Source organism: Cibotium barometz, chromosome 22 (assembly GCF_041138505.1).
Source record: "Cibotium barometz isolate CiBa-2024 chromosome 22, ASM4113850v1, whole genome shotgun sequence".
NCBI classification, from domain to species: domain Eukaryota; kingdom Viridiplantae; phylum Streptophyta; class Polypodiopsida; order Cyatheales; family Cibotiaceae; genus Cibotium; species Cibotium barometz.
Genome location: NC_141067.1, coordinates 12,542,781 through 12,570,677, shown reverse-complemented (window position 1 = coordinate 12,570,677; position 27,897 = coordinate 12,542,781). Strand labels below are relative to the sequence as shown.

At 44.6% G+C, this 27,897-nt stretch overlaps 1 protein-coding gene across 1 annotated transcript; it reads left to right on the top strand.

Moving 5' to 3' along the window:
• Positions 1–3,750: 3,750 nt before the first annotated feature.
• On the top strand, positions 3,751–27,585 carry LOC147626293 (uncharacterized protein At2g34160-like). The gene is made up of 5 exons (XM_086816444.1): positions 3,751–4,009; positions 23,057–23,105; positions 23,199–23,261; positions 25,158–25,222; positions 27,049–27,585. The coding sequence occupies exons 1-5, from the start codon at positions 3,872–3,874 to the stop codon at positions 27,139–27,141; spliced, it is 408 nt and encodes a 135-aa protein (XP_086672570.1). The 5' UTR covers positions 3,751–3,871; the 3' UTR covers positions 27,142–27,585.
• Positions 27,586–27,897: the final 312 nt, after the last annotated feature.

Genomic DNA, 27,897 nt, shown 5'->3' with positions numbered 1-27,897 from the left:
TTGTGGCAGTAGTAAATTTTAATGTTGAAAATTTGACTCACAGCTCTTCAGATGTTGATGCATTTAATGAGGTGACTTGTTACATATCCATGTTGTTCAAAGTGCAGTTAGGTTCTTTTGTATTCTGGGCTATTATAGCTGTTGCTTTGACTGCCAACACCACTTGAGACATGGGTGTGCTTATTAGCATAGAAGTTAGTGGTAACTCTATTCTTTCCTTAATAGCATTAGGCTTCTAGATGGTGGAATTACCATCATAATACCCTATTAGTGGTGACTCTATTCTTTCCTTAATGGCATTAGGCTTTTAGATGGTGGAATTACCATCATAATACCCTTGAGCCATGTGTAGGCATGTGGGCACCCATTTTTTAAGATGTGGGGGTTGGTGACTTTATTGTTAAGGTTGCTTCCTTTGTGCAAGTTGAGGGGATCTTATGGGTTTCTTTGTGGATCCACACATTTTCATTACCTTCATAGAATCCCTATGCTTGCAATAATTTCTTGGGAACCCATAAACGATGAGCTGGATGGAAAGAGCTTGTTAGGCTCTTTTGGGTTTCTACTATGGAAAAGGTTGATGGGTACTTTGCTTTCTAGGCTCTTGAGATTTACATTGTTAGCATTACTGTGAGTGTTACTTTCTAGGTTGGTAAGATAGCCAAATCTAATTGCCACCTTCCTATCAGCCTTGAGCTACTAATATCTACTTTTCTACCCAACTTTTGACACCAGGAACATATCTTGACATTAACTTATGTAGTGAATATACCTTCTTTTGTGGAACTAAAAGTTTGATAACTAATATCTACTTTTCTACCCAACTTTTGACACCATGAACATATCTTGACATTAACTTATGTAGTGAATATACCTTCTTTTGTGGAACCAACAGTTTGATAATTTGTTTGGCATTTGCTTGTAATCGAGTAGTGACATTTGTTGGTTTGGGTAGCATCAATGATGAGGCTTGGGTCTTCATGAGAGGGGCTGGCCAATGGTGGCAAGGTCACTTGGATGGATGACCTTTGGTGTTATCCTCGTTGATAATTTAGGATTGTTTGCAAGAGGGGATATTGATAATGAGGTTTTTGTGATAGATGACTTGACTCCTTTGGGCGAGGTTGGTTAAAGAGAAGCTCTTAGAGTAGAAGCTTCATCATGAGGTATTGTTGATGTTGAGGATAGGTCTTTATATCTAGACAGTTCCTAGAAAGACTATTTATTGAGATAAAAGGCCTATCAATATGTTGAAGGTTGTGGAGGGTTACCCTTTCTAGAGTAAAATTTAATCTGTGCTATTGGCATCAATAGGGTATAAGCAGGGACATGTTCTCTAGTGGCTATCAACTACAAGGTTGTGAAGTTAGAGGTAGAAGCCTATTCTTTTTTTATGGTGAAGATGGAGTTGAAGGGATAGAGACTTTGTCGAAAAGGGATTCTAATGAAGAAGGAAAATTTTCAAGTTAAAGAGCTTTTGGGGAAAGCCTTGTAGACTTTTATGCTTAGCATCATATAGATCTTTCAGTGTTGGATCCTCTTTGTCACAAAATGGTATCACCATCTCTATGTAGCATCTTTAACACAAACTCAATCATAAAGAACATCCTATGTTCAAAGTACCCCAAACATGGCATATTCATATCTTGCATGAAAGGAATCCACTCAGGATGAGCTTGTAGTGCTAGTTGACCTAATAATTCCCATAGTTCAAGGGTCATTAGATTATATTCATGCCCTGAATAAAGTTAAGCTCGAAGTGTGTTGACATTTTTAAATGGTTTGAATCCTACGTTAAATCTTAGAAGATTTAGAGTAAGCTCAAGTTCATGCACTAGGGTTTCAATTTTCGTTTTTGAATCTTACATTAAGTCTTAGTAAGCTCAAGTTTAGGCACTAGGTTTTAAGTTCCATGGGTTTAAAGCTTCCATTTTTTGCCATAACTTCTCTTCTTGTAAGAGTAATGTGAATGTTATTCTAAGGTTGAGTTAAAGAGAATGTGGGGGGGAGGGAGAGCTTGAGTTCCTCGTAGAAAAACACATACACACATACATACAAGAAAGAGCAAGTCATAAGAGAGAGATGGATGGCTGAATTTCTTCTATCTTCTTCTCTTCTTTACAACCATTAACATAAAGATATAAGAGTACATGTTATAAGGGAAAGGACTCTCATACTATAACTTACAAAGGTCAATCCATAGTGTGAACCCAACTACATGAAATGGCACTATAATAATGCCATTACTTTAGTACTCCAAATATGGATGTCACATAGCCTATTATCCACCACATTGGTGGTAATAATCTCACCTAAGTGCGGATTTTATCAGCCACGCGAGTCATCAATGTCTCCAGCACTAGTTGAGCTTGATATCTCAACACTCTCTCGAGCAACTCTACACATTGTACTCTAAGTAAGCTCTTAAACTTGGGCAAGGCTTCTTCTTCTTCTTCAATCGAGCATCTTTCTTTGAGTCTCAAAATTATAGGAGGTGCATGTCGTACATTCTTGTTTTTGTGTTGATGGAGGAATTGGAATCAATTTTCCTTCTTGTTGTTAATCTAAGCATTATTTCAATACTATTGCATTCTTAATTCTTTTCTTAATAGTATTGCATTTTTAATTCTTTTCTTATTTCGGAGTCATGTCGTCCATATTCACTCTATTCACTCTCCTATTCGGAAAAAATCACAGCTCCACAAAGACAAGGCCGATCAAAATTCTGTCACCACAGATACTTTTTAAATATACCAAAGAAAATTCCTATGGAGTCAGAATCCGGCAATGTACGCAAAAACCACAATGAGCAATATTCACAAGCATCGTCGACCCCTCCCACGGTCTTATCACTCTCCATCTGGCCATCGGGCTGCAAACAAAATTACAAAAACAAAAGGATTATGCATCAAGCTAATATTATCAAAACAGCTTACTAAAAAAAAATTACCTTAGAGCATTTGAGGGATACCTGAATTCCATGCTTCTAAAAGAAATTTTCCTCTTATTTTTAAAAAAACACACAGACGTATATACTCATCACATGTATATCTTGATAAGCATATAATTACCGGCCTTGCGAGCTTTGTCGTTCCAAGTGGTTCCTGTCAGAAGGCCTCCCTCGCCTTCCTCCTCCATCATAGCCATTCGGAGCTTTTCGTCCTCCTCTGGCGACCACAGACCCTTAATCAGCTTACAGAATATTAACTATGTGGTTACGAGCGCAGAATATTAACTATGTGGTTACGAGCGGAGCGAGTGCAGTGTTTTGACTGTGCAGGCAACTGCGAAAGCATCGGTCGTCGTCCGATTTAAATAATCAAAAGAGAATTAGGACTTAGTTGGCGTGCCATTTGCACAGTTATACACGACGGAACTCGCTCACTGAGGTGACCGCATACGTGTCTCATAATGCGGTTGACGATGTCGCGGCGGTGACGACGGAGGAGGAGGGACAGAGAGGAGGAGGAGCGCGTCAGCAGGGTGGCGGAGGAAGGTAAATACGCATGGGTGAGAGAGAGGGGGGTGCGGTTGACGATGTCGCAGTGACGACGGTTGACGTGCAACGTTTAATTTTTTAATGCAATCCGTTTATAACTAAACATTAGAAAATCGCTTCCATTATTTAATCGATTTTCCTTTTTTCTTCATTGTACGCCCCTATTGGGACACAAAAAATCATATTGGTTACTAGTGTATTCTTGTTTATGTAAGATAAGATTATAAAAATAATTATTACAAGTTAGGAACTTCATTAATAAAATCAGTTTAGAAACTGTGGGTAAACGCGGTCGTGTCGAAGGAAATCTAAGCTGTGAGCGGGGGCAAGAAGAAGGGATCGGATCTAGCAGCAGGAGGAAGAAACGCAGCCATGGCGCAGCAGGAGAAGCAGCAGCAGAACAGCAACGGGGCCGCGGCCACCGAACAGGAAGTGGAGAACGCCAAGAAGAACAGAATCCAAGTCTCCAACACCAAAAAGCCCCTCTTCTTCTACGTCAATCTGGCCAAGGTTCCCTTCTCAAGCTTTTACTGTGCTTCGATCTGTCTTGATGACAAGCTTTAATGGCACCCCCTAGTGTTGGATGGGTTTTTACATGTGTTCTTGATGGATAACTAGGAGATTAGGTATTTAGATTAGTTAGAATGGAATCAATTAGTTGCATTTTTCTTGGAGAAGACTATCAGAAAATATATTTCTTAATGTATATTTGGCAACCTACATACATGATATGCCAGAGAAAGCGAAATACAATAAAAGTATGAGAATCAACTACCGCGTGTGCTTCAGTGCTTTGTCCTCCTTTAATTTGCAGCACTAAGTCTGATTATGCTCTGATCATATACACAAGCCCTGTTAATCCGTAGTAATTACATGGGCTAATCTTCTTTTACTTCATTGGCTTTGGGTCCACGTCACCTCTGCTGCGCACTGTAGAGAATCCCAACCTTCAAATTTAACCATACAGGCACACTTTTCTTTAGGACAGCACACATAAATATGTCATGGCAAACACAGGGGCAAGCAGTCAGGACAACAACAGAAATATCAACAAATTCAATGGCCAGAATTATCCACTGTGGAAGTGGCATATGAACATGATTTTGGAGGAGAAGGGAGTTCTGAGAAATTGATGTTGAAGAAGAGGTAGGGGAACAGATTCCCAGCTGGGGCTCTTATGGCCTCAAAGATCTAACAGATGAGTCAACACAAGAGACTCAATTCTGGTACATAGATTCAGCCACCTCAGCCCATATGTGTAGCAACCAGGAGTTTTTTCACATATTACGAGCTATTCGAGGACACACATGTTTTCTTGGGGAGAATGCGCCTATAAAGGCAGTGGGGGGAGGGCAGATCAACATCATGGTGAGAGAAGGAATGCAGGGTGTAATCTATAACGTGCTACATGTTCCCATGCTCGCCAAGGATTTGTTGTCAGTTGGGGCCATGGCGGATGCAGGATCACATATGATAAAAAACAATGCTGGATCTGCAGACATGGAAGGAGGCTATCACACGGAGTTCGGGAAGAAGGTCTATACAAGGTAAAACTCAACATCAAGAAATGCCATGCCTGTGTGGTAGCAGCAGCACACAACACAGACAACCTTACAGTTGGGCACCAAAGATATGGTAACGTCAGCCAATCTCTGTGAACTTAAAAAGGAGGGCTCTTGTTAGCAACATGGAGTACTAGGTCTCGGGTGTCATGTGCATCCCACACTTGGATGCCACGTAGACATTTCTGTACAGAAGGTGCAGGACCTGGGATGGTGAACTAGTCCCATGTGAGCCCAGTCCGGGACGAGTCAGCCAGGGATCCATCTCGGTTGTCCGAGGTCAGGTGTGCATTGTCCTGCACATGAGTCCAAGGTCAGGTGTGCACTGTCCTGCACATGAAACAGTGTCAGTCCGCGCTGTGAGTCTACCTCTAGAATGATGTCAGTGGTTCTGTGTATCTGGTATGGTACCGGATGCCAGATCACTGAGTAGATAGTCGTTAGGACAAGGGGCCAGCCCATAGGGCTACCCTGGATCTTAGTGTGGGCATGGGAATGGTGTAGAACCACCCCCATGAGGGCCAGGAAGGCTCAGGCTGAACCCACCAGCCATGGAGGGGCAGTAGGACAGCCCTAGGGCACACATAAAGCAATTTCCAGGAGTTTACAGCCTTTATATGGTTGTAGGGCATGTGGGGCAGCCCATACAGGCTGCCCAGCCCTAGGATTGTGGGCAAAAACAGCCAATCAGAAGCAGGCGCATCACTTTCAGCCTCTTAGGAAAAAAAGGCAGCATTTTTTGGGATTTAGTTCAGCATTTATTGCTGAATTTTCACCAGTCGTGGGACATTGGTGCTGGCTGCTTGTTTATCAGCTGGCCGACTGCTCTTGAAGAGAAGTATAAATAGTGGAGGCCATAATCCCAATGATTCATCTCATTTTTCACCAAGTGCTCAAGCAAACCAAGGGGCCACGACAGCCAAGGGCTTGCTAACACAAAGGGGTGAAGGATTCAGGTCAAGGGCAGGGTATTCCCAGCCAAGAAAAGGTCCAAGGTTGCTGTATTTTCTTTCAGCTTTCTCATCATTCTAATAAAACAAATACACCATCCGTGGTGGGGGCCCTACAGAGGGTAATTGGGACCCAATACTGTGTCCTCTCCATCTCTCCCTCTCTCTCTCTCTCTATTTTCTGCACTTCTCCTTTCCAGTTTGTGCATTAATTTCCGTCGCGAAAAGAGTGCTGAATTCTGAGTTTTGAAGTTACCGATCGTTCTCCGAAGCTTCCGCATATTACAGTGGTATCAGAGCCTACTTCAAGTACAAAGATTCAGCAAAGAAACCAGAATTTTTTCTCGCTTGTGTGGTTGGTTTTTAGACGCTGGTGGACTACCCCTTTCGGAGTGACTCCTGTCCCTAGAAGGACGGTTGGTTTTTAGCCTTCGGAAGCCTCCGGAAGTCTCCCACACAGATAGTGGATGGTCAGATTGCGTTCCGGAAAGGAATTGCATTTTCCTACTATAGCGAGCTTCGGCGACGAGAGACCCAGAACCATGGGACCAGAGTGCACCAGGCAGCCCGGCTAGGGCACCCGGCTTGAGTGTCACAAACATGTTCTAGCAAATGATGCGAGCACTCGTAGAACAGATAGCCAAGTTGGATGAGCAGAAGGCGTGGATCTTGGCTCTGGAGGAGCGTGCCCGCTCTCCAGCATTGCGTTTTCCATCTCCTCCTCCCTCTCCTTCCGTATCCCAGATACCAGATCCTCGTCACAGGGACCCTCTTGCGGGGTCACAGCCGCAGCCAAGCTCCTTGCTTGAGTTGCAGATGCGTGCATTGGAGATCTCGACAACGAGAAGACGACGCCATGCGACGCGTGGAACGAGCGTTACCAGTCCAACTCAACATAGGGTTTGTGGGAGAGGAACTACACTCCCACATATGGAGTAACTACACTCCCACATATGGAGTAGCCATATGTACGCCTAATCAATGCCCTTAATCTCACCTGTGGCATGTACAGGGGGAATGCTAACAAAGATGGAGTTGAGTGGGGCAACATTGCCTAGGAAGACCTTGTGATGCTAGCACAAAATTTGTTGTTTCTCCTCACCACTAAGTGTACTGACAGGTTCGATAGGTGCAGCTTAACAACCTTAGCCTGTGTGCACCAGGGGCAATAGGTCAATTGGTCCTACTGCCTCCTCCGGGAACTCCATTGTCACCAATTGGCCGACCATTTGGTCCATCTCCAGTTTTTGCGTCTCGTTCACTTGAGGCCAGGCCGGTGTCTCATGTGAAGAGGCCAGTATTTTGCTGACATGGACGGGAGCCAGACTGGTGCCACCCGTGTGTTAGCAAGATGGTGTCGTATGGACGGGAGCCAGACAGGTGCCACCCGTGTATGACCTGGACTGTGTTCGACCCATGGGATTGTCACGCCATGGAAGAGCCAGTATTCGTGCGGTGTTTTGCCTATGGGACTGTCACTCCATAGGGAGGCTCGTGCCTGGAACCGTGTCTTACCTATGGGATTGTCACTCCATAGGAAGACCAGGTTTTATGTTTTACGTTGTGCCAGTTTTTGTGCCGACAGATATTTTGTACTTGTTCCATGAACGGGAGATATGTCCATGTTACTGTTTGCACATGCACTCATGTTCTGCATGTTTGAAACTGTTTTCGCATGACTTGTATTTTTGTGTTTGCCTGCTTGACGTGTTACTTTACTGAGCGGGGACGCCTGCCAGTGAGTCGTGAAGTCTGCTCTGTCTTCTGACAAGTTCAGGTGCATGTGAACAGGTGGTAAGTATATTGAACATGTTAGTTTAATACTTTTATTTCTAACCTTTTGATTTATAAGGTTACATGTTCACACCCACTTAAAAGTGGGCACCCCATTTGGGCACCCACTTAGGGGCCAAGGTGGGGAGCCCCACTTAAAGTGTGTGTGGGTGGGTCACCTACCCAACCCACCTTGGAACTGGCCACCCACATGCAAACGTGGGGAGCCAGCCTAATCTATTTGTTTCAACTCCACTTTAATTTTTATAAAAAAGAAGCCATCACCCTTCGTGGAAAAAGGAGGAACCGGCGACCATCTCTGCGCATGCTTTCTGAGGCGGCTGTTGAACTGCTGCGCATACTCATCCAGGCGACTTCTGTACTGCTGCGCATGTTTCCTCTCAATCGGCTGCTCTCTCTCCACGCCATCTCTTCTTCAAGCTGAAGCTAGGCGACTGTTTGCAGCAACCAGACGGCTGCACCTCCCCAGGCTACGCATGCTCCTTCAGGTGGCTGTGGCTGTGCGCCTCCAGACGGGCAGCCCAACAGGCTGTGCTGCCTGCCAGAGCAGGTGGCTGTGCGCCTCTTTTCCAGCCAGCAGAACCCTGCCCTCAGGCGACTGTGTGTGTGCTCCATCAGGCCATCTTCTCTTCAGGCCAGCCAAGTGTCTGTGTACAGCAGCCAGGCGCCTACTGTTCATCAGGTTATACTCTGTAGCCAGGCGGTTTCTCTTCAAAGTGGTGGTTATTACTCTATCTCCCTCCTCCACAAGAAGGTGGCTGTGTTCTACACAGCAGGTGGCTAATCTCCTTGGTAGGCGATCGTGCCTCCTTTCCATAGGCGGCGTCTTCCTTCTTCAAGAGGTTACATCTGGTGTCTCTCTCAAGTAGCTACCAATACCTCGGGTATTGGTCCTCCATCTGCCATCCACAAGTAAGTGAATTTTCAGATTTAAGTAAAGTATTTTGTTATAAATCTGATAAGGGACTCTCTCCACAGCAACACCCATTCGGTGCCGGGTAGTCCAAGCTCCATTGGAGAACCTCGGTCCAAAGGTGCTGAGATTGGGAGAGCCAGGCGTTAGTACGAGAGCGCCTGTTTGTGCGTGGTCTCGGAACACCAGTGAGGCGCTCTCCGTGGAGTCCAGTGAAAGCACAGGACCGTAGAGACTGGACCACGCTAGTGGTCGTTCTGCATCAAGCATCTACTTCGAACGTCGACTTCGAGCCTATTTGTTTGGTACTATATTCATATGTACAAGGACATCATCTGGTTCTTGGAACCCATGGAGCATTGTATTTGTTAAATACTCCCAATAAATATACCATATATTGAGGGGGGGTCGTTCCGTTCCGGCCCCAGTGCTGGTGTCCATCTTTCCATTTCATTTCATTTCAATTTCAAGTTGTATTAAGTTGTCCATTTCAAATTGTGGTTTTAAAGTTGTGCTATTACGCGTGTGGGTGTCCAACGGAGTCTTCCCACTTGACGGGATCGGTTACATTGGTATCAGAGCACGGTTGTTTCCCTCTTCCTAGTGGGGAAACGAACCTGTGTACTGGACACCCCGCTTTTAGCACACTTAAACACAATGAACAGCCAAGGCAACCCTTTGGAAGTGCCTAATTCGAGGGGTCCATCTAGTGCCTCTCGTGGTTCTGATGCTCTACGAGGAAGGCACAAGCCCTTTGAAAGGGTTAATGATAGTGAATCAAAGGGTCAACTGTCTCTAGGAAAGACAGTTATGCTTGAACAAGAGCCTGATGCAATGAGGGCTGAAATGGAACATATGAGAAAACTTTTGCAGGCACAAGAGCAAGAGTTAAAATTTTTGCATGAAGATCCCCATGTGCAAAGTGCCATTGAAGCTAGGAAGGCTGATGCAATGGTAGATGTAACTTTTGAGTCCATGGCACGGGAAGTGGGCAAGAAGCCAAGGGAGTTGGCACTTGCCTACCTCCTCCGCAAAGGTGATATCAAAGAGGGGGACGACGGAGAGCTGAAATTTAGAAATCCACCTCGTTTGAAGCATGGAGATCCCGCATCTCAAAGGCTGAAATCTTTTATGCAAAAGGAAGAGGTGACAGTCACCTCTCGTCATGCATCTTCCCCACAAGGCACAAAGCCTGACAGGTACATCTATGCTAGTGCTCATGGAAGGCATGAAAGTCACATGCATGCAAGACATGTATCCCATGGTAAGGATAACAGGTCCGCTGCTAGAAAATTTTTGCCTTCTGAGTTGTCTCATGGAGAGACATTGCCATATGCAGAAAAGTCACATGCATCTGAGTTTCAAGTTCGTGGAGCACATGCCACCGTGCCTCATGAAACTTCTATGACGGCCTATGGAGCCCATGCAGATAGGGCTGTCCCGTTGGATAAGGGGAAAAGAAAAAGAGAAGACCATGAGCCTCATGCCAGAAAGCTCAAGGAATTTAAAGCAGGTGACAAATCTGTCAAGTTTGATGTTTTTCATGGAGAACATGATGCTTCTAAAGTGTTAGCATTTGTGGCACAGTTCGACATTGCTTTTAGCGACGAGGACTTTACTGAAAAGTCTAAAGTACGCCATGCTAGCATGTTTTTGAAAGGGACTGCTGCTCATTGGTGGATCACTGAAAAGATCACCAAGGATCCCATTTGCACTTGGAAGGAATTTAAGGACCGATTCTATGCTCAGTTTTTGCCACCAAATGCGGAGCAAACTCTCACCCAAAAGAAGGACGGATCATTCCGTATGTGTGTGGACTATAGAGCTTTGAACAAGCTTACCATCAAGAACAGATTCCCAATTCCGCGAATTGATGATATTTTGGATAAGCTTGATGGTTCGGCTTGTTTCAGCCGACTTGATTTGAAGAGTGGTTATCACCAAATACGAGTGGTGTCACAAGATGTCCATAAAACTGCATTCAGGACAGCCTTCGGATTATATGAATTTTTGGTAATGCCTTTTGGTCTCACCAATACTCCTGCCACGTTTAATCGTATGATGGATAGGATATTCCGACCCCATCGCAAATTCACAGGAGTATTCTTTGATGATATCTTGGTTTTCTCCAAGAATGAGCAGGAACACAGAACTCATTTGGTCACAGTGTTCGAAGAGTTGCGGAAGCATAAACTTTTCACTAATGCCAAGAAAAGTGAGTTCTTCCTTTCAGAGATTCATTATCTGGGTCATATTGTATCCAAAGATGGAGTTACAATGGATCCTGCAAAGATAGAGACCATTCGGAATTGGCCCGAATTGCAAAACGTACATCAAGTACGTAGTTTTCTGGGATTATGTTCGTATTATAGGCGTTTCATAAGGCATTTTGCTATGATTGCCACTCCTCTACATGATCTCACAAAGAAGAAAATCACTTTCAAATGGACTTCAAAAGAACAGGATGCTTTCTTGCAGCTCAAGCATGCTATTATATGTGGTCCAGTTTTGATTGTTCCTGATTTGCACAAGTCATTCGTAGTTGAATGTGATGCTTGTGGTGATTGCATAGGAGCTGTCCTAAATCAAGAAGGGCATGCAGTTGCATACGAAAGCCGTCGTTTGCATGATGCTGAGCTTCATATGGACATCTATGAGAAAGAGCTCTTGGCTGTAATTCATGCCTTAAAGATATGGAAACATTATCTTCTTGGGGCTGAATTTGTAGTCAAGACAGATCATCAAAGCTTGAGATACTTTCTATCTCAGTCAAAGCTTTCGGAGAAGCAGATGAGAATGGCAAACTTTCTTTCCATGTTTCATTTTCAGATTGTGCATACTCCAGGAAAGAAAAATGTGGTGGCCGATGCACTATCCAGGAGGCCTTATGTAGCTGCAATCTTAGTGGCCTCTCATGGAGACTTATCTGCTATGCGAAATTTGTACCATTCAGATGCTGATTTTTGCCATATATGGACTGATTTGATGGCTGGTCATTCACATGCCTCTTATGTTATCAACGAGGGTTATCTTATGAAGGATAATTGCCTATGTGTGGTGAAGGATTTGCGTTCAAAGGTCATGGACGAATGTCACGCTCCACCTTATGCTGGTCATAGAGGTATTATGCCCACTACCCGCATGATTCAAAGATATTTCTTTTGGCCAAGCATGCGTAAAGACATTGAGGCTTATGTGCGTGTATGCATTATTTGCCAAAAGGTGAAATTTGATAGGCAAAAACCTCCAGGTTTGCTTCAGCCATTGCCTATTTCCTTGCAACCTTGGAAAAGTATTACTATGGATTTTATTATGGATTTGCCTAGATCCCAGCACGGGAATGATGCTATTTGGACCATTGTGGACAGGTTTAGCAAGCAAGCTCATTTCTTGCCCGTAAAGAAAACCATTAAAGCTGATCATATGGTAAAGCTTTTTCTTGCTAATATTTTTAAGCATCATGCCTAAATCCATTGTTGGGGAGAGAGATCCAGGACTACAAGCCTCTTTTGGAGGGCTTTATTTGATAATATGGGTACTAAACTTGAGTTTTCATCAGCTTATCATCCCCAAACGGATGGCCAAAGTGAAGCTGCAAATTCAGTCGTGTTGGATTTATTGAAATGTTATGTGGCAGATCAAAAGACTACATGGGAGAAGTATCTTCCACTTGTTGAGTTTGCCTACAACAATACGATCCATGCTTCGACGGGAAAGGCTCCATTTGAGATTATCTATGGCAAAGTGGTATTGCCACCCATCCTTCGTACAAAGGATGAGATTTTTGCAGCTGATGAAGATGTTTGTGATTTGGATGTAGCCTTTGGTCAGGTGCGGACAGCCATTGCAAGATCTCAGGATAAGCATAAAATGGCTGCTGACAAGCATAGAAGGGACATGGAAGTCAAAGAAGGTGATTGGGTTTTGCTGAAATTTGAGAAGGCTAGGCTTCGGAAGAGGCCAGGACGAGAAGGATTATATCCTAAGCTTTCTCCTCGCTATTATGGACCCTTCAAGGTGATTCAAAAGATCAATGAAGTGTCATACAGGCTTGCTTTGCCTAGTCACTGGAAGATTCACAATGCTTTTCATGTGAGTCTATTTCGGAAATATGTGGGGCCAGATCCTGATGAGCCTGTCACAGAAGATCCGCCAGAGATTGAAGAGCTTGAGAAGATCCTCCAGCCAGAACAGATTGTTTTTCACAAGGAGCGAAAGCTACCTGCAGGGAAGCTTTCCAGGAGATACCTTGTGAAGTTTAAGAATTATTTGCCTATTGATGCCAAGCGGGTAAATGAGGATTATTTTGTTGATTACCCACAGTTGTTGCAGGCATATCTTGAGGCTTTTCAGTTGAGGACAACTCTTTAGAAGCCCGGGGGGATGTCACCAATTCGCCGACCATTTGGTCCATCTCCAGTTTTTGTGTCTCGTTCACTTGAGGCCAGGCCGGTGTCTCATGTGAAGAGGCCAGTATTTTGCTGACATGGACGGGAGCCAGACTGGTGCCACCCGTGTATGACCTGGACTGTGTTCGACCCATGGGATTGTCACGCCATGGAAGAGCAAGTATTTGTGTTGTGTTTTGCCTATGGGACTGTCACTCCATAGGGAGGCTCGTGCCTGGAACTGTGTCTTACCTATGGGATTGTCACTCCATAGGAAGACCAGGTTTTATGTTTTATGTTTTACGTCGTGCCAGTTTTTGTGCCAACAGATATTTTGTACTTGTTCCATGAACGGGAGATATGTCCATGTTACTGTTTGCACATGCACTCATGTTCTGCATGTTTGAAACTGTTTTCGCATGACTTGTATTTTTGTGTTTGCCTGCTTGACGTGTTACTTTACTGAGCGGGGACGCCTGCCAGTGAGTCGTGAAGTCTGCTCTGTCTTCTGACAAGTTCAGGTGCATGTGAACAGGTGGTAAGTATATTGAACATGTTAGTTTAATACTTTTATTTCTAACCTTTTGATTTATAAGGTTACATGTTCACACCCACTTAAAAGTGGGCACCCCATTTGGGCACCCACTTAGGGGCCAAGGTGGGGAGCCCCACTTAAAGTGTGTGTGTGGGTGGGTCACCTACCCAACCCACCTTGGAACTGGCCACCCACATGCAAACGTGGGGAGCCAGCCTAATCTATTTGTTTCAACTCCACTTTAATTTTTATAAAAAAGAAGCCATCACCCTTCGTGGAAAAAGGAGGAACCGGCGACCATCTCTGCGCATGCTTTCTGAGGCGGCTGTTGAACTGCTGCGCATACTCATCCAGGCGACTTCTGTACTGCTGCACATGTTTCCACTCAGTTGGCTGCTCTCTCTCCACGCCATCTCTTCTTCAGGCTGAAGCTAGGCGACTGTTTGCAGCAACCAGACGGCTGCACCTCCCCAGGCTACGCATGCTCCTTCAGGTGGCTGTGGCTGTGCGCCTCCAGACAGGCAGCCCAACAGGCTGCGCTGCCTGCCACAGCAGGTGGCTGTGCGCCTGTTTTCCAGCCAGCAGAACCCTGCCCTCAGGCGACTGTGTGTGTGCTCCATCAGGCCATCTTCTCTTCAGGATGCAGCCAGGTGTCTGTGTACAGCAGCCAGGCGCCTACTGTTCATCAGGTTATACTTTGTAGCCAGGCGGTTTCTCTTCAAAGTGGTGGTTATTACTCTATCTCCCTCCTCCACAAGAAGGTGGCTGTGTTCTACACAGCAGGTGGCTAATCTCCTTGGTAGGCGATCGTGCCTCCTTTCCATAGGCGGCGTCTTCCTTCTTCAAGAGGTTACATCTGGTGTCTCTCTCAAGTAGCTACCAATACCTCGGGTATTGGTCCTCCATATGCCATCCACAAGTAAGTGAATTTTCAGATTTAAGTAAAGTATTTTGTTATAAATCTGATAAGGGACTCTCTCCACGGCAACACCCGTTCGGTGCCAGGTAGTCCAAGCTCTATTGGAGAACCTCGGTCCAAAGGTGCTGAGATCGGGAGAGCCAGGCGTTAGTACGAGAGCGCTTGTTTGTGCGTGGTCTCGGAACACCAGTGAGGCGCTCTCCGCGGAGTCTAGTGAAAGCACAGGACCGTGGGGACTGGACCACGCTAGTGGTCGTTCTGCTTCAAGCATCTACTTCGAACGTCGACTTCGAGCCTATTTGTTTGGTACTGTATTCATATGTACATGGACATCATTTGGTTCTTGGAACCCATGGAGCATTGTATTTGTTAAATACTCCCAATAAATATACCATATATTGAGGGGGGGGTCGGCCCGTTCCAGCCCCAGTGCTGGTGTCCATCTTTCCATTTCATTTCATTTCAATTTCAAGTTGTATTAAGTTGTCCATTTCAAATTGTGGTTTTAAAGTTGCGCTATTACGCGCGTGGGTGTCCAACGGAGTCTTCCCACTTGACGGGATCGGTTACACCATGCAGTTTGCTCCAACCCCCAAGGCAAGCTGGTGACAACAACATTACTCACTAGAGTTCTCTATTATGCGGTGGGCTAGGCAGCGCTGCCACGTGCAATCCAGTTGAGCGGATCGAATGTTGTTGTTTCTTCATTATGCCCTCCATCCACCTCTCCTATTTCCCCACCAGCCAAGATGCCACACCATGACCCCGCACCTAAAGAACAACCTTAGCCACCCCTAAGCCCCAGGACCACACAGAAAGAGCTCGCTGCCACTGCAGCTCGAGAAGCCGCTAAGAAGTCCACAACAAAAGAGGAAGAGGAGTGCTAGAGGCAGGATTTTCTTAACAGGACTTTATATGAGACCCCACCCTCTCACAGGTTCATGGAGATACCTCCTCTCAGATCAGGTTGAGCCTTCATCTCCGAGTGACACACCCAGAATACAGTCAACACTCTTGGTTGGGCTCACGCGCAGGCAGTTTTAGTTCCAACCAAAATTAAGCAGAGAGTATCCATGTGGCCCATGGTGATGTGTCTAAATTTTCCCACAACTTTGCCAACATGGCATGGGATCTCATCCAATAGATGGCAGACTGCATCTCCCAAAAGCAAGAAGTGGCACAACTTTCACCATAGAGGAGAATGTTATTAGCCAAAGCCCAGGAGAGAGCGGATACCAGACCAATGTATAGTTCATGGAGTTGCAGAAAAAGTTTGACCAACAAACAAAGTAGCTAGGGACATCTATCGATAGAATTATTGAGCTCTAGCAACAGGTCAACCAAGCCCATGCAGCGGCCACGACAACCCACAAAGAGCTCAAAGTCATTGAAGGACTACATCAGGAGGCCATGAGTCGGGCTTAAACAACAAAGGATGCTCTAGCCCACACCACCGCGAATTTCGCAAAGCACCACAATTTAATAGAGGCCACCATCCATCGCGTACATGTGTAGCTCGAGGCCTAGTCCGCCCAGCCACCATCCACTTTATCATCTAGCTTGGTTGACCACAAGGTGGATGCACTTATGGAGATCACCACCGAGCTCCCCATTTTGGCATTCCCCCCTCAAACCCCTTATCAGCTCCTTGATCTACAGTTTCGAGCCATCCGCCTTAACCTTCTCCAACATGATATATTTATAGGAAGAGTCTCTCTCCCACCCACAATATACATATGCCCTATCCAAGCTTCCCATAGATAGCCTAACGCTCATCCCCCATTTTTTCTTCCAGGGGTTGCTCACCTTCCAACACCCTCATGATCTCTTTGAACTCCCCTTCCACCCTCTTCAAGCCACCCTCACAGCCTGGAGTTTACTACTTCAATATGGCTTCCCTACCACGGCCCAATCTAATCTCAGATGGCGTATGCCCCTACCTCTTTCTTCCCCTCATCTCGAGCCTGGCACTGAAGTTTCTCGGCACTGAAGTACCTCGGCATCGATCCCACAACTCTTTATTCATGGTTACATCAATTTGAAGCTTACTTTGCCGCAGTGAGGAAAACAGATACTGACAGAGTGATCTTAGCCAGTTGGTACTTGGAAGGTGAGGCCATTTCTTGGTGGACTCAGTGGGCTCATGCCCACACCAGAGCAGGTATGGCAGCTTATGTGTGGGACGAGTTCGTCCGCGACCTTAAGTAGCGGTTTCTACCGCCCCACTACCTTGAGTGACTCGAAGATGAGTTCAAGGGAGAGCGTCAGAACGCGCAACCTGGCCTTCAGTTTGCTAATAAAATTTCGACCTCATATCTGCAATTAGGCTTATCTGATACGGACAAGAAAGGGCAGTTTTTGTATGGCTTGGACATGCAAATCCAATGAGAGGTGCGTATGTTTAGGCCAGCCACCTTTGAGGACGCACTCTCGCTTGCGCAGAGTGCAGAAATGAAACACGATGGTGGTAAGCCCAAGACTTCCCAGCCGGCTTCTCCCAGGGCTAACACCTCGGGGGGCAAAAGCCAGAACCAGACGGGGTCTTTCCCAGGACAGAGCCCGGGAGCCTCTGGCTCCAAGAACTCGAACAATGCGTCTAAGCTTACTCCAGACCAGAAAGCGGAGGCAGGCAAGACAGGTGGCAAGTTGAGTGCTAAGGAGCTTTCTCAGTACAAGAAGGAGGGTAGATGTTTCTTTTGTCATACAAAAGGACATACTTCTCGGGATTGTCCGAAGAAGCCTTCAAAGGCCGCCACCGCCTCCACAGCTTCCGTGGTGAGCTCAGCTCCCACACAGACCCCAGCGGCTAACCCTAGTTCTTCAAACCCCGGTGCTTCAGTTGGAGCAATTATTAGCCGGGAGCTCGAAGATAAGCAGAAAGGCGCCCATGACCAGGAGTATGAGCGCAACGAATTGCTCCTTTGGCTACATAGGTAGCCAGAGAGTCGTTGTCTTGTTTGACAGCGGCAGCACGGAGGATGTGGTCACGGAACAGGCCGCTAGGCGTGCCCGTTTCGAGCTGACTTCGGTGGACAAACAGGTTGAGGGTTTTAGCACAGGTATGACAACGAGCGTTACGTATGAAGCTCTAGGTGCTAAGTTAGTGATTCAGGGCATAGAGTTTGTGCGTGACTTTATGGTTGTCCCTCTTGTAGGAGCAGACATAATTTTGGGTATCCAGTGGTTTCACAAGTTTCTTCCTGATGTCAAGTGGGACAAGCACACGTTCTAGATCAATCAGAATGTGTCAAACACCCCTGGTGACCATTAAGTGTGAGCCAGGTATTCCGAACTTTCCGCTCATAAGCCACTTGTTGCAGGCTAAGCGCACAGCGTGCGATGATTTACATCCAGACGGCCCAGACGGTGGCCAGTGCTTCCGAGAAGTACTCGGCTCTCCATGAAAAGTCCCAGAAGATTTTTCTTTGAGACAGCCTCCCTCCCCAGCTCCCCCTGTCCAGACCGGAGGATCACAGGATTGACCTCCTCCCAGGCTCGGAACCCCCGAGCAAGTTTCCGTATCGCCTTTCTAAGGCAATGGAATCGGAGTTGGACCGCCAACTCCAAGAATTGTTGCAAGCTGGCTTCATCCGTCCCAGCGTGTCGCCATTTGCAGCACCGATCTTGTTTGTCAAGAAGAAAGATGGGTCTTCCCGTTTGTGTGTCGATTATCGTGCACTCAACAAGCTGACTATCAAGAGCAGATTCCCGATGCCTCGAATTGACTATGTTCTCGAGAGGCTGAATGGAGCAAAGGTGTTCTCAAAACTGGATTTAAAGAGTGGGTACCACCAGGTACGGATTGTAGAGGGGGATATCCCCAAGACAGCCTTCCGTACAAAACGGGCCCACTATGAATTTGTGGTCATGCCATTTGGTTTGATGAACGTCCCAGCTACATTTAACCGCATGATGATGCGTGTTTTCCGGGAGTTGATTGGAATGTGTGTGTTCATATTTCTAGACGACATACTCATATTTTCAGCTACAGTTGAGCAGTATGACATTGATGTGGAGAAAGTCCTTAAGTTGCTGGAAAGCAACGAGCTCTACGTCAATGAAAAGAAGTCAAAATTTTATTTGTTCCAGGTGCATTACTTGGGATATATAATTAGTGCTGAAGGCATTCGACTTGATCTGGCTAAAGTGGCCGAGATTGTTAACTGGGAAGTACCTCAGACAGCGTATGACATTAGATCATTTGTGGGTATATGCCAGGCATATTTTACCCACATGGATAAGTTTTTTGATCTCTCGGCAGATCTCACCGATCTGCTAAAGGGAGTGAAAACAAGAAGGCAAAAGATTCGAATGACTCCACGAGCGTTGGAGGCATTCCAGAACCTCAAGGTGGCTTTATCAGAAGCGCCTTGTTTAGCCCTTGCCTCGTGGGACGAACCATTTCAAGTGATCACCGATGCGAGTAACTTCGCAATTGGAGGTATATTGCAACAGAATGGTCATCCAGTAGCTTACATGTCTCGTAAGTTACTGCCTGCGGAAAAGTACTCAGTCTATGATCGTGAATTCCTAGCAGTTATACAGGCCTTGAAACATTGGAAACATTTCCTGTATGGCCGTGACTTCGAGGTTCGCACTGACCATCAAGCATTGCGTTGGATTCAGACGATGCCAACTGCACAGTGGAGTGATCGACAACACCGCTGGAGTCAGATATTCCAGCAGTTCGGTGGTATGATTGAGTACCTTCCAGGAAAGGCGAATCCAGTGGCCGATGCTTTGAGCAGGACGAGACAAGTATCTACGATTCAGATGAGTAGACTTGACCTTGTTGGTACAGGACTAGAGGACATGAAGCACACGTACGCGAATTACGAGGAATTCGGTACTCAGTGGGAACATGCATTGGATGCCACAGGACCATGCCATTTTCTGATACGCGATGGTTGGCTTTTCTACAAAGGCCGACTATGTGTCATGAAGTCATTCAGGGCAGCTCTTCTCCATGATGCCCATGACGCCATTACAGGTGGTCATAGGGGCATGAATTCGACTATGGAGAAATTAGAATGGCAATACTATTGGCCAAAGATGAGGCGTGATGTGTTTGCATATGTACAACGCTGTGACATTTGTCAAAAGGTGAAAGCTCCTCGTGGAAAGAAGACAGGGTTGTTACAGCCCTTGCCAATTCCTGAGGGTCCTTTTCAGGACATTTCGATGGACTTTGTCACAAATCTGCCTCCCAGTCCGAGTAAGCGTAATACCCAGTGCTTAACTATTGTTGATAGGTTAAGCAAATTTGTTATGCTTATTCCTTGCAAGGCCAATGTGACCGCCGAGGATGTTGCCCAGTTATTCATTCAGCATTGGTACCCGATTGGCGGGATTCCTAGAACCATAGTGTCAGACCGAGATGCCAAGTCTACCAGCCATTTTTGGAGGGCATTGTTTGATAATTTTGGTACTAAGCTGAATTTTTCCAGTGCATTCCACCCACAGACAGACGGCCAGACAGAGATATACAACCAGTTGGCCTTTGATGCGCTGAAGTGTTATGTCCAAGATCAGCAAGGTAAGTGGGAATCGTTTTTGCCTTTAGTTCAAGCTGTTTTGAATGACTCTTTTTCTTCAGCTATTGGCAGGACTCCATATGAGGCACCGTTTGGAAGACCTTTCCAGTCGTTGTTAATTAACCAGGACATCACATCCATCCATCCATTCACATCTAACTGATTCACATCTTATCTCATCACATCTATTTACCTCATATTCTCATCACTTCTTTTCACATCACATCCATCCATCCATTCATCATCTATCTGATTCACATCACATCTATTCACCTCTCATCTAATCACCTCTATTCACATCACATCTATTCGTCCATTCACATCTATCGGACTCACATCACAACTATTCACCTCATATTCTCATGACCTCTATTTACATCACATCCATCCATCCATTCACATCTATTTGATTCACATCACATCTCATCATATCTATTCACCTCATATTCTCATCACCTCTATTCACATCACATCCATCCATCTATTAACATCTATCTGATTCACATCTTATGTGACGGAGTCTTACCAGGAGATTTTAGAGTCAGTAAAGGACAGATTGGCTAAAGCACAAGAGGCCTACACTTGACATGCCAATAAAGACCGAAGGGATATGAAGTTTTCGGAAGGAGATTGGGTTTATCTTCGGATTATGAAGCAAAGACTGAAACAGGTGGGCAAGCGATGCCCAAAGTTGTCTTTCAGGAGCTTCGGACCATTTTCCATCCGGAAAAAGATTAATGAGGTGTCTATGCAGTTAAAGCTACCTCCGAGTTGGACTATGCACGATGTATTTCATGTCAGTTGGTTAAAGCTATATGCAGGTCCACCCCCTTCAGAGGTCAAAGACGAAGCGGAACCAGACATTGTGGATGAAGCAGAAGTTATGGTTCCAGAACAGATCCTTCTGCACCGTTTCAAGCATGGCTCAGGCCGAAGACTACGACAGTTCCTCACGAAGTTTCAAGACCGAGGAACTCATGAAGCGGTATGGCTCGACAAAGAGTTCTTCGAAGACTATCCGGCGTTATTGACGGATTATTTGGAGGCTATGCAGCTTCCGTCAAGTTAAGCAGAAGGGGATGTCACGTGCATCCCGCACTTGGATGCCACGTAGACATTTCCGTATAGAAGGTGCAGGACCTGGGATGGTGAACTGGTCCCATGTGAGCCCAGTCCGGGACGAGTCAGCCAGGGATCCATCTCAGTCGTCCGAGGTCAGGTGTGCATTGCCTTGCACATGAGTCCAAGGTCAGGTGTGCACTGTCCTGCACATGAAACAGTGCCAGTCTGCGCTGTGAGTCTCCCTCTAGAATGATGTCAGTGGTTCTGTGTATCTGATGGTTGAGACATTGTCTTAAGTCATCCTATATGTAGATGAATGTGATCTTGACAGGGAACAATGAGCTGAAAATTTCAGCTTTCAAAGTTGAATTGCAGAAGGCATTTGAGATGTCGGATCTTGGTCGGTTGCATTTTTATTTGGGCATACAATTTATGCAATAGGATGGTGGCATTGTTATGTCTCAATCAAAGTATGTTCGGGGACTTTTGAAAAAGGTTTTGCATGGATGATTGCAAGCCTATTGCCACACCGGTTGAGACAAGTATAAAGCTCATTAGCTTTGATGCAGGTGAGCCTTTTGATGCTAACATGTATAGCCAGGCTGTGGGATGCCTTATATATTTGTGTTCGACACAACCAGATATAGCTTATGGTGTTTCCTTGTTGAGAAAATTTATGTATAGCCCAAGGACTCTAAACATTGGCAGGTTGTCGAGTGCATTTTCAGATACTTCTAGGGTACCCAGACTTGTGGATTGTTCTATGTCAGGGGGATTTTCAGCTTTGTGCTTACAGTGATTTAGACTAAGCAGGTGGCTTTGATACACGACATCTGACCAGTGGTTTTTGCTTTTTAAATTCTTCCACTCATGGCGTAGAAAAAAGAAGCCTATAGTGATGACATCTCATGTGAAGCTGAGTATAGAGCAGTTTTCACAGTCATGGTTGAGTGCATACAGTTTAGGAGGTTGCTTGATGACATGCATGCCAGCCATCAGCAATGGGCTACTCCCCTACTTACAAACAGTCGAAGTTCTATGGCTATTGTGCAGAATATCCAGTTTTCCACGCATGGACCAAGCCCATAGAGGTACATTATCATTATGTTCGGGAGAGGCTTCATGCATGTGATATTAGCCTCATCTTTTGTCCATCCCAGGACAACCTGGCAAATCTCTTCACCAAGGCACTTCCTTGTGAGAAGTTCGAAGCTTTTCGCAAAGCTTTGGACTTGATTTCTTTTTGGGATTGATCTACTTTGTACATATACATTTCCACTACATGAGGGATATGTAGGAGATTGCTCATTTGTAGTGGAATTGTATGTAGGAGTTAGGAGGTATTAGTGCTAGGCACACTAGGCCTTATATTATAGCATTATGTTTGAATGGTTTTATAAACCTTAGAGCCACTTAACACTTTTATAGGGACACGTGGCACATTATGCTTGGACCCCTTTGGCCCTGGGCCTTTGATTTAGGGGCTTTTACTTTAGCTAATGAAACTTCTCCTCACTCTATGCACTTAACATGAGGTTTCCACCATCAACTCTCCATCTCTGTGTACTCATCAAGTTCTGCTTTATATGTGTGTGTGGTAGCTACTGGCAGCAAGGTCCTCTCAGGCCTACAAATCCTAAGAGTAGGCTGGTAATTTGGAATGCAATTGTCTCAACGAGGCTGGTAATACCTTCGCTTGGGCAGAAACATGAGAACGAGGCTGGGACCTTGCCAATGTCAAGTTTTAACAACTAGAATCAGGGTGCAGGAGTTAGGGTTCCAATGCATCTGTTAGGATTTCTTTATGTTTGAAATTTTAATGGCTTTGGGCAAGGTAACTGTAGATTAATGATGCTTGCTGGGATATATCATAACTGACTTTTAAAATGTGTGCTGGCAGAGGTTCATGCAACAATATGAAGAAGTGGAACTCTCTGCACTTGGGATGGGTAAGCCATTCTTCAATTGTCGTGTATAATTTCTTTGCATCAACATTTTTGCTGCAGGGAAGTGGGTAATTAATGGTCATTTTGTTTGTGCAGCAATCTCAACCGTTGTGACAGTGGTTGAAATTTTGAAGAATAATGGGCTTGCTATTGTGAAAAGTAAGGCACTCGATACTGTGTTTTTTGCTTGTATATACATTTTCTTCACAATCTATTTCACAATGGAGCATAGTCACACAAAAAACGCATTCTGTCGTTTCAAATCCCTTGAAAGGGTTCTAGGCCAAAATTTTGAAACCTCAAAATTGAGGGCGTTTCTTTAAATTTTAGGGTAGAAGTATTAGACATATATATATATGTATATATGTATATATATATATATACATATACATATATACATATATACATATACATATACATATACATATACATATACATACATACATACATACATACATACATACATACATACATACATACATATTATATATATATATATATATATATATATATATATATATATATATATATATATATATATATTTTTTTTTTTTGGGGGGGGGGGGGGGGTTTTGTGTTCTTTGGTTTTTTCCCCAATTTGCACTTGTCACTGTCAATTTTACCTTTGATTTTTTCGACCAATGCCCCCAATTTATCCATGATTGCAGCGTGTTTCCCCCAAATATTAAAATTTCCTACTCTCTTCCACCTTCAAATTACGCCCCTGATTTCTCCTAGTTTTGGCTGATGTCCCCCAATTATAAATATACAAAAGCCCCAGTTTTGGCAGATTTAAATGTGCTATAATTTATGAACCTACATAATACATGTGTAAGCTTTACACAATTTTATATGTTATATTTATGAATTATAGATATATTGATATTTGAAACGTTGTGGTTCTTTGGCAGAGGGACATGACCTTTTGAAAAAAAACCTCAAAAACCTTGAAATTCTTGTGACTACGCAGTGGATATTTGAAACCTCGTGTTTTTTGGCAGAGGGACGTAACCTTTCGAAAAACACCTCAAAACGTCAAAACCTCGAAACTCTTGTGACTATGCAGTGGAGTTTCAGAAAAAGAACATTTTTTAAAATAACCGGTGAATTCAAGAAGCTCGTATGATCAAAATAATGCCCGTCATGCCTCTGGGTTTGCAATTTTGATCTGGTTGTGACACAGACCCTTACTTTTGGCCAATACCTGCAAACAGACAAGAAGCATAAAGACCATAGTTGGGGCTAGCAAGCTCACCACCCAACCATAGCTCTGGCTAGAGCAGCCTTGAGCCTGAGGCTAGACAAACATTGGGGCATGTTGTTTACCTGAACCCTGGTGTCCCATACCACTAGAGTCCATTATCTAAGTGCGTGGCTAGAGCCCCAACCAAGGCCACACTTGGGTCTCTGTTTCCTTGGAGGCCCTTTTGTAAGAGAACTTTGATTATGAGCCAATAAATGATTTATATAGTTGGTGGTTCACGCGGAAAGCCTATAAGTCACTTTTTGCCTTCAATGTATGTACTGAGGGCCTTCCTTACACGTAAGTCTAATATCAATGATAATCACATCTATCCAAAGTAGTGGAGTTCCTTTTACAGTTGCTACATTAAAGACAAAGATGAAATCTGTGTCAAATTGTATGAATGCACGGTTGAGGGAGTTGAGTGCATGAATGAGTTTTCACAGTGGATGACTGCAAATGTGCTGTGTATAAACCATTCTTAAGAAAGATCTTAGTCAAGGCTAGCTTAAGCTCGAAGAGTTTGTCAAGATCACCGATGTATTTGGGGGAACATGTGGGTCTTTGATGCAAGTCGTTCCATATAGTATGGATCGTTTTATGTTCTGGCCACTGTTCATATCAAAGGGGCACAATTTGCATGTTGTACAACTTTGGGCATGATAGTGCAAATATTTGGGTTTTTGCCGTGAAAGCACATTGCTTTCTAGAGTTCTTATCATATGTGCTGTAGGTATTTTGTGTTGATTATGTAGTCCATTTAGAAGAGCAGTGTTTCGATTTTTTTTGACAGTTTTGTGTGTGCTTTGCAGAGATATACACTTCAACAATTGACATTGGGGATGAGACACGGGGGCAAACAGTGCAGAAAGCAAAGGTAGGCTATAATGCCATCAGTGTAATCAAGCTGTATTTCTTGAATCAAACTTCCTGGCCAGTAGCGCAGTTATGTTATCAAAGAAAAGTTTAGGTTATAACTTTACGAACCAAAGTATGATTTTGACTCCATGAGAGTGTACTCACAAAACTTCAAATCATCAACTTCATCATGCATAACACAGACTATGTGCTGTGGCATCCCCACTCATGTTATTAACGCCCAAGTGTAGGTACAGATTCTTGCATAAAGATATGCCATTGTAGCAGACAAGTCTTCATAGATAAAGTTCAAATTGAGTTTCTCTTCTCCGGACGTGAAGTGCAGACTCAGCCATCAGCACTAAAGAGAACACCACACCACACCATCCCCCTCCCCCCCCCCCCCCCCCCCCCCCCCCCCGCGACACACACACACACACACACACACACACACACACAGTAGCTGGTTGGGTAATTCCACTGCTTTGGATAGAAAGAATTAATGTTCGTTAGTACGGCGGAAAGACAACCAAGGGAGTGCCTTTTTTTAAAGCACACATACCAGCTCAGTATCCCTAAGCACCATATTTGGGAAATTCTGTTGTACTGTTGTTTTCTAAATGAGTGGTGCCAGTATTGCAGGTTGTTTGGCGGGGTACAGGCTGCTGTCAAGTGTAATGGTGGTGTGCATGCTGCTAGATCTTCTGTTGTACTGTTGTTTTCTAATGAGTGGTGTCAGTATTGCAGGCTGTTTGGGGTGGTACAACCTGCTGTCAAGTGTAATGGGGGTGTTGCATGCTGCTTGGATTTTTTATGCACATCAAAGGAAAACATAGAAAGACAACCAACAGGAACCTAGAAAGATCTGCAAAGGAAAAACTTGAGCGAAGGAGTAGACAACAAGAGCTACAATTGGAAGTAGAGATTGAATAGAGCAAGGAACTAGGAGGGGGGAGCCATACATTTTACTCAACATTTAGTATTAAATGAAGCAGGGGAGCGTAAGAGAGAATGTGGAGATGGGGGAGCTATATGATTCAATGATTGCAAGTAGCCAGCTCATGCCTCGATGTGGTATGTAGGGCATTACCGTGTGATTGTGTAGATATGGGTCCTCATAAATCTGGATCAGCTTCAGCAGGGATGCTGGGACTCCAAACCTGTGTTACTTTCCGTGTAAGCAAGCAACACACATAGCTGTCTGCATGACTTCAATGGTTGGCAAACCATCCACCATCCCTTTCCCCTGCATCTCTGTCAAATTTTGGAGAGGTAAGTGCACTCGTGCCACAGCCGACATTCATTGGCACTGATGGGCACCATGGCCAGTCTGTGCTGCTATTCCATGAACTAGTGGGGTTGCAAGAATGGATGAGTGACAAACATTACTGCTGCATAGGTATATGGTACGAAAGTCAAGAGGCTTTTGAAGGAGTGATGCCATGGGACATTAAAGGATTGCAGGCAGAAAAGGGGTTTGCAGACAGATGAGGGCATTCAAGAAAGAAGAGGGCGGGATTTGGAGGAGGGGCCCAATAACTTTTGCTTGATGAATGATGCACTGGGGGTATGATGGACAAAATACTGCAAGGGTGAACTATAGGGGAGTGCCCATTTTTTTTTGGGGGGGGCTGTGTGTGTATGGTGGTGGTGGGTAAATTGTTGCAAATGCACGAGTGGTATCCTCACCCCTACTGCTTGCAGTAGATAACATGCAGACATCATTTGTGTCAATGATTTCCTTAAAGATTGTATGTCTTGCTATCAAATGATATTCTACACACTGCTAACATCAATTGGTAGCTTTGAGTAGTTTGTTTAAGCACCTCTTATTATTTATTTCAGATGGAAATAATCCTGAAGAAGTCGGAGCAGTTTGATGAGCTCATGGCTGCTACCAATGAAGAGAATGGGACCCCGGAACAGTACGAGCAGTAACACACCTGCATCGGTAGCCAGATTATGCAATATTTTGTTGTTTGTGGATGTTTTCCCTGTTGCAAGGGGTAGAGTGCAAGATCACTTCAGAGCTACAGTAGTAATGTCTTCTGGCATCTGATGAAAGGACCGAGAAGTTAGTCCAAATCGCTAGACTCCAGTGTGTGACGCTTTTATAATATAGCCTTTTGATGGAGGGTCATTTTTTCTTAAGAAGTTGTCAAGGATGATTGTTCCGGAAAGTTAACTGGTTCATTCAAAACTCTTTTGGGATGCATTAAAGATTTTATTTTTACAAGTCAAAGTATAGCTAGTCTTGAAGCAGTGTGCTCGGGTTGGAGCTCGTTGGGCCAGCTATTTAAATGTGATGAATGTTTCAAGGACAAAAGGTCAATTATATTTTGAGCTTAGTTTACTTTCCTCGGTAATGAGGCTACAGAAAAATCTTCCACAGTGCTCGCTGATATTCAGTGTATGGATTGGATTTATTCTTTCAATTAAGAAAAGCGTTTTCTTCAGAAGAAAACTGGACATGTTTAACTGCAGGAAGCCTATGATTTGCTTAGAAATCAAAATTTAACCTTGCTGTTTAGATCCCTTGCCCATTAGGCAGGTGGGGTTGGCCAGCCTGCCCATGAAATTGGCAGGTGAGATAATCTCTTTTTGATTGCCTGGGGTTATGTCTTATGAATAAATTTCATATAGGATGAAGTCAATAAGCTTCCCCATCCCTCTGCTTGCACCTAGCTTCAAACC

What these genes read in the sequence shown, in the direction of transcription:
- LOC147626293 (XM_086816444.1), top strand. Translation starts at nt 3,872, where the DNA reads ATGGCGCAGCAGGAGAAGCAGCAGCAGAACAGCAACGGGGCCGCGGCC. An exon ending in TGGGCTTGCTATTGTGAAAA is followed by an intron (nt 23,262 to 25,157) that starts GTAAGGCACTCG and finishes TGTGCTTTGCAG; the next exon opens with AGATATACACTTCAACAATT. An exon ending in AAACAGTGCAGAAAGCAAAG is followed by an intron (nt 25,223 to 27,048) that starts GTAGGCTATAAT and finishes TATTTATTTCAG; the next exon opens with ATGGAAATAATCCTGAAGAA.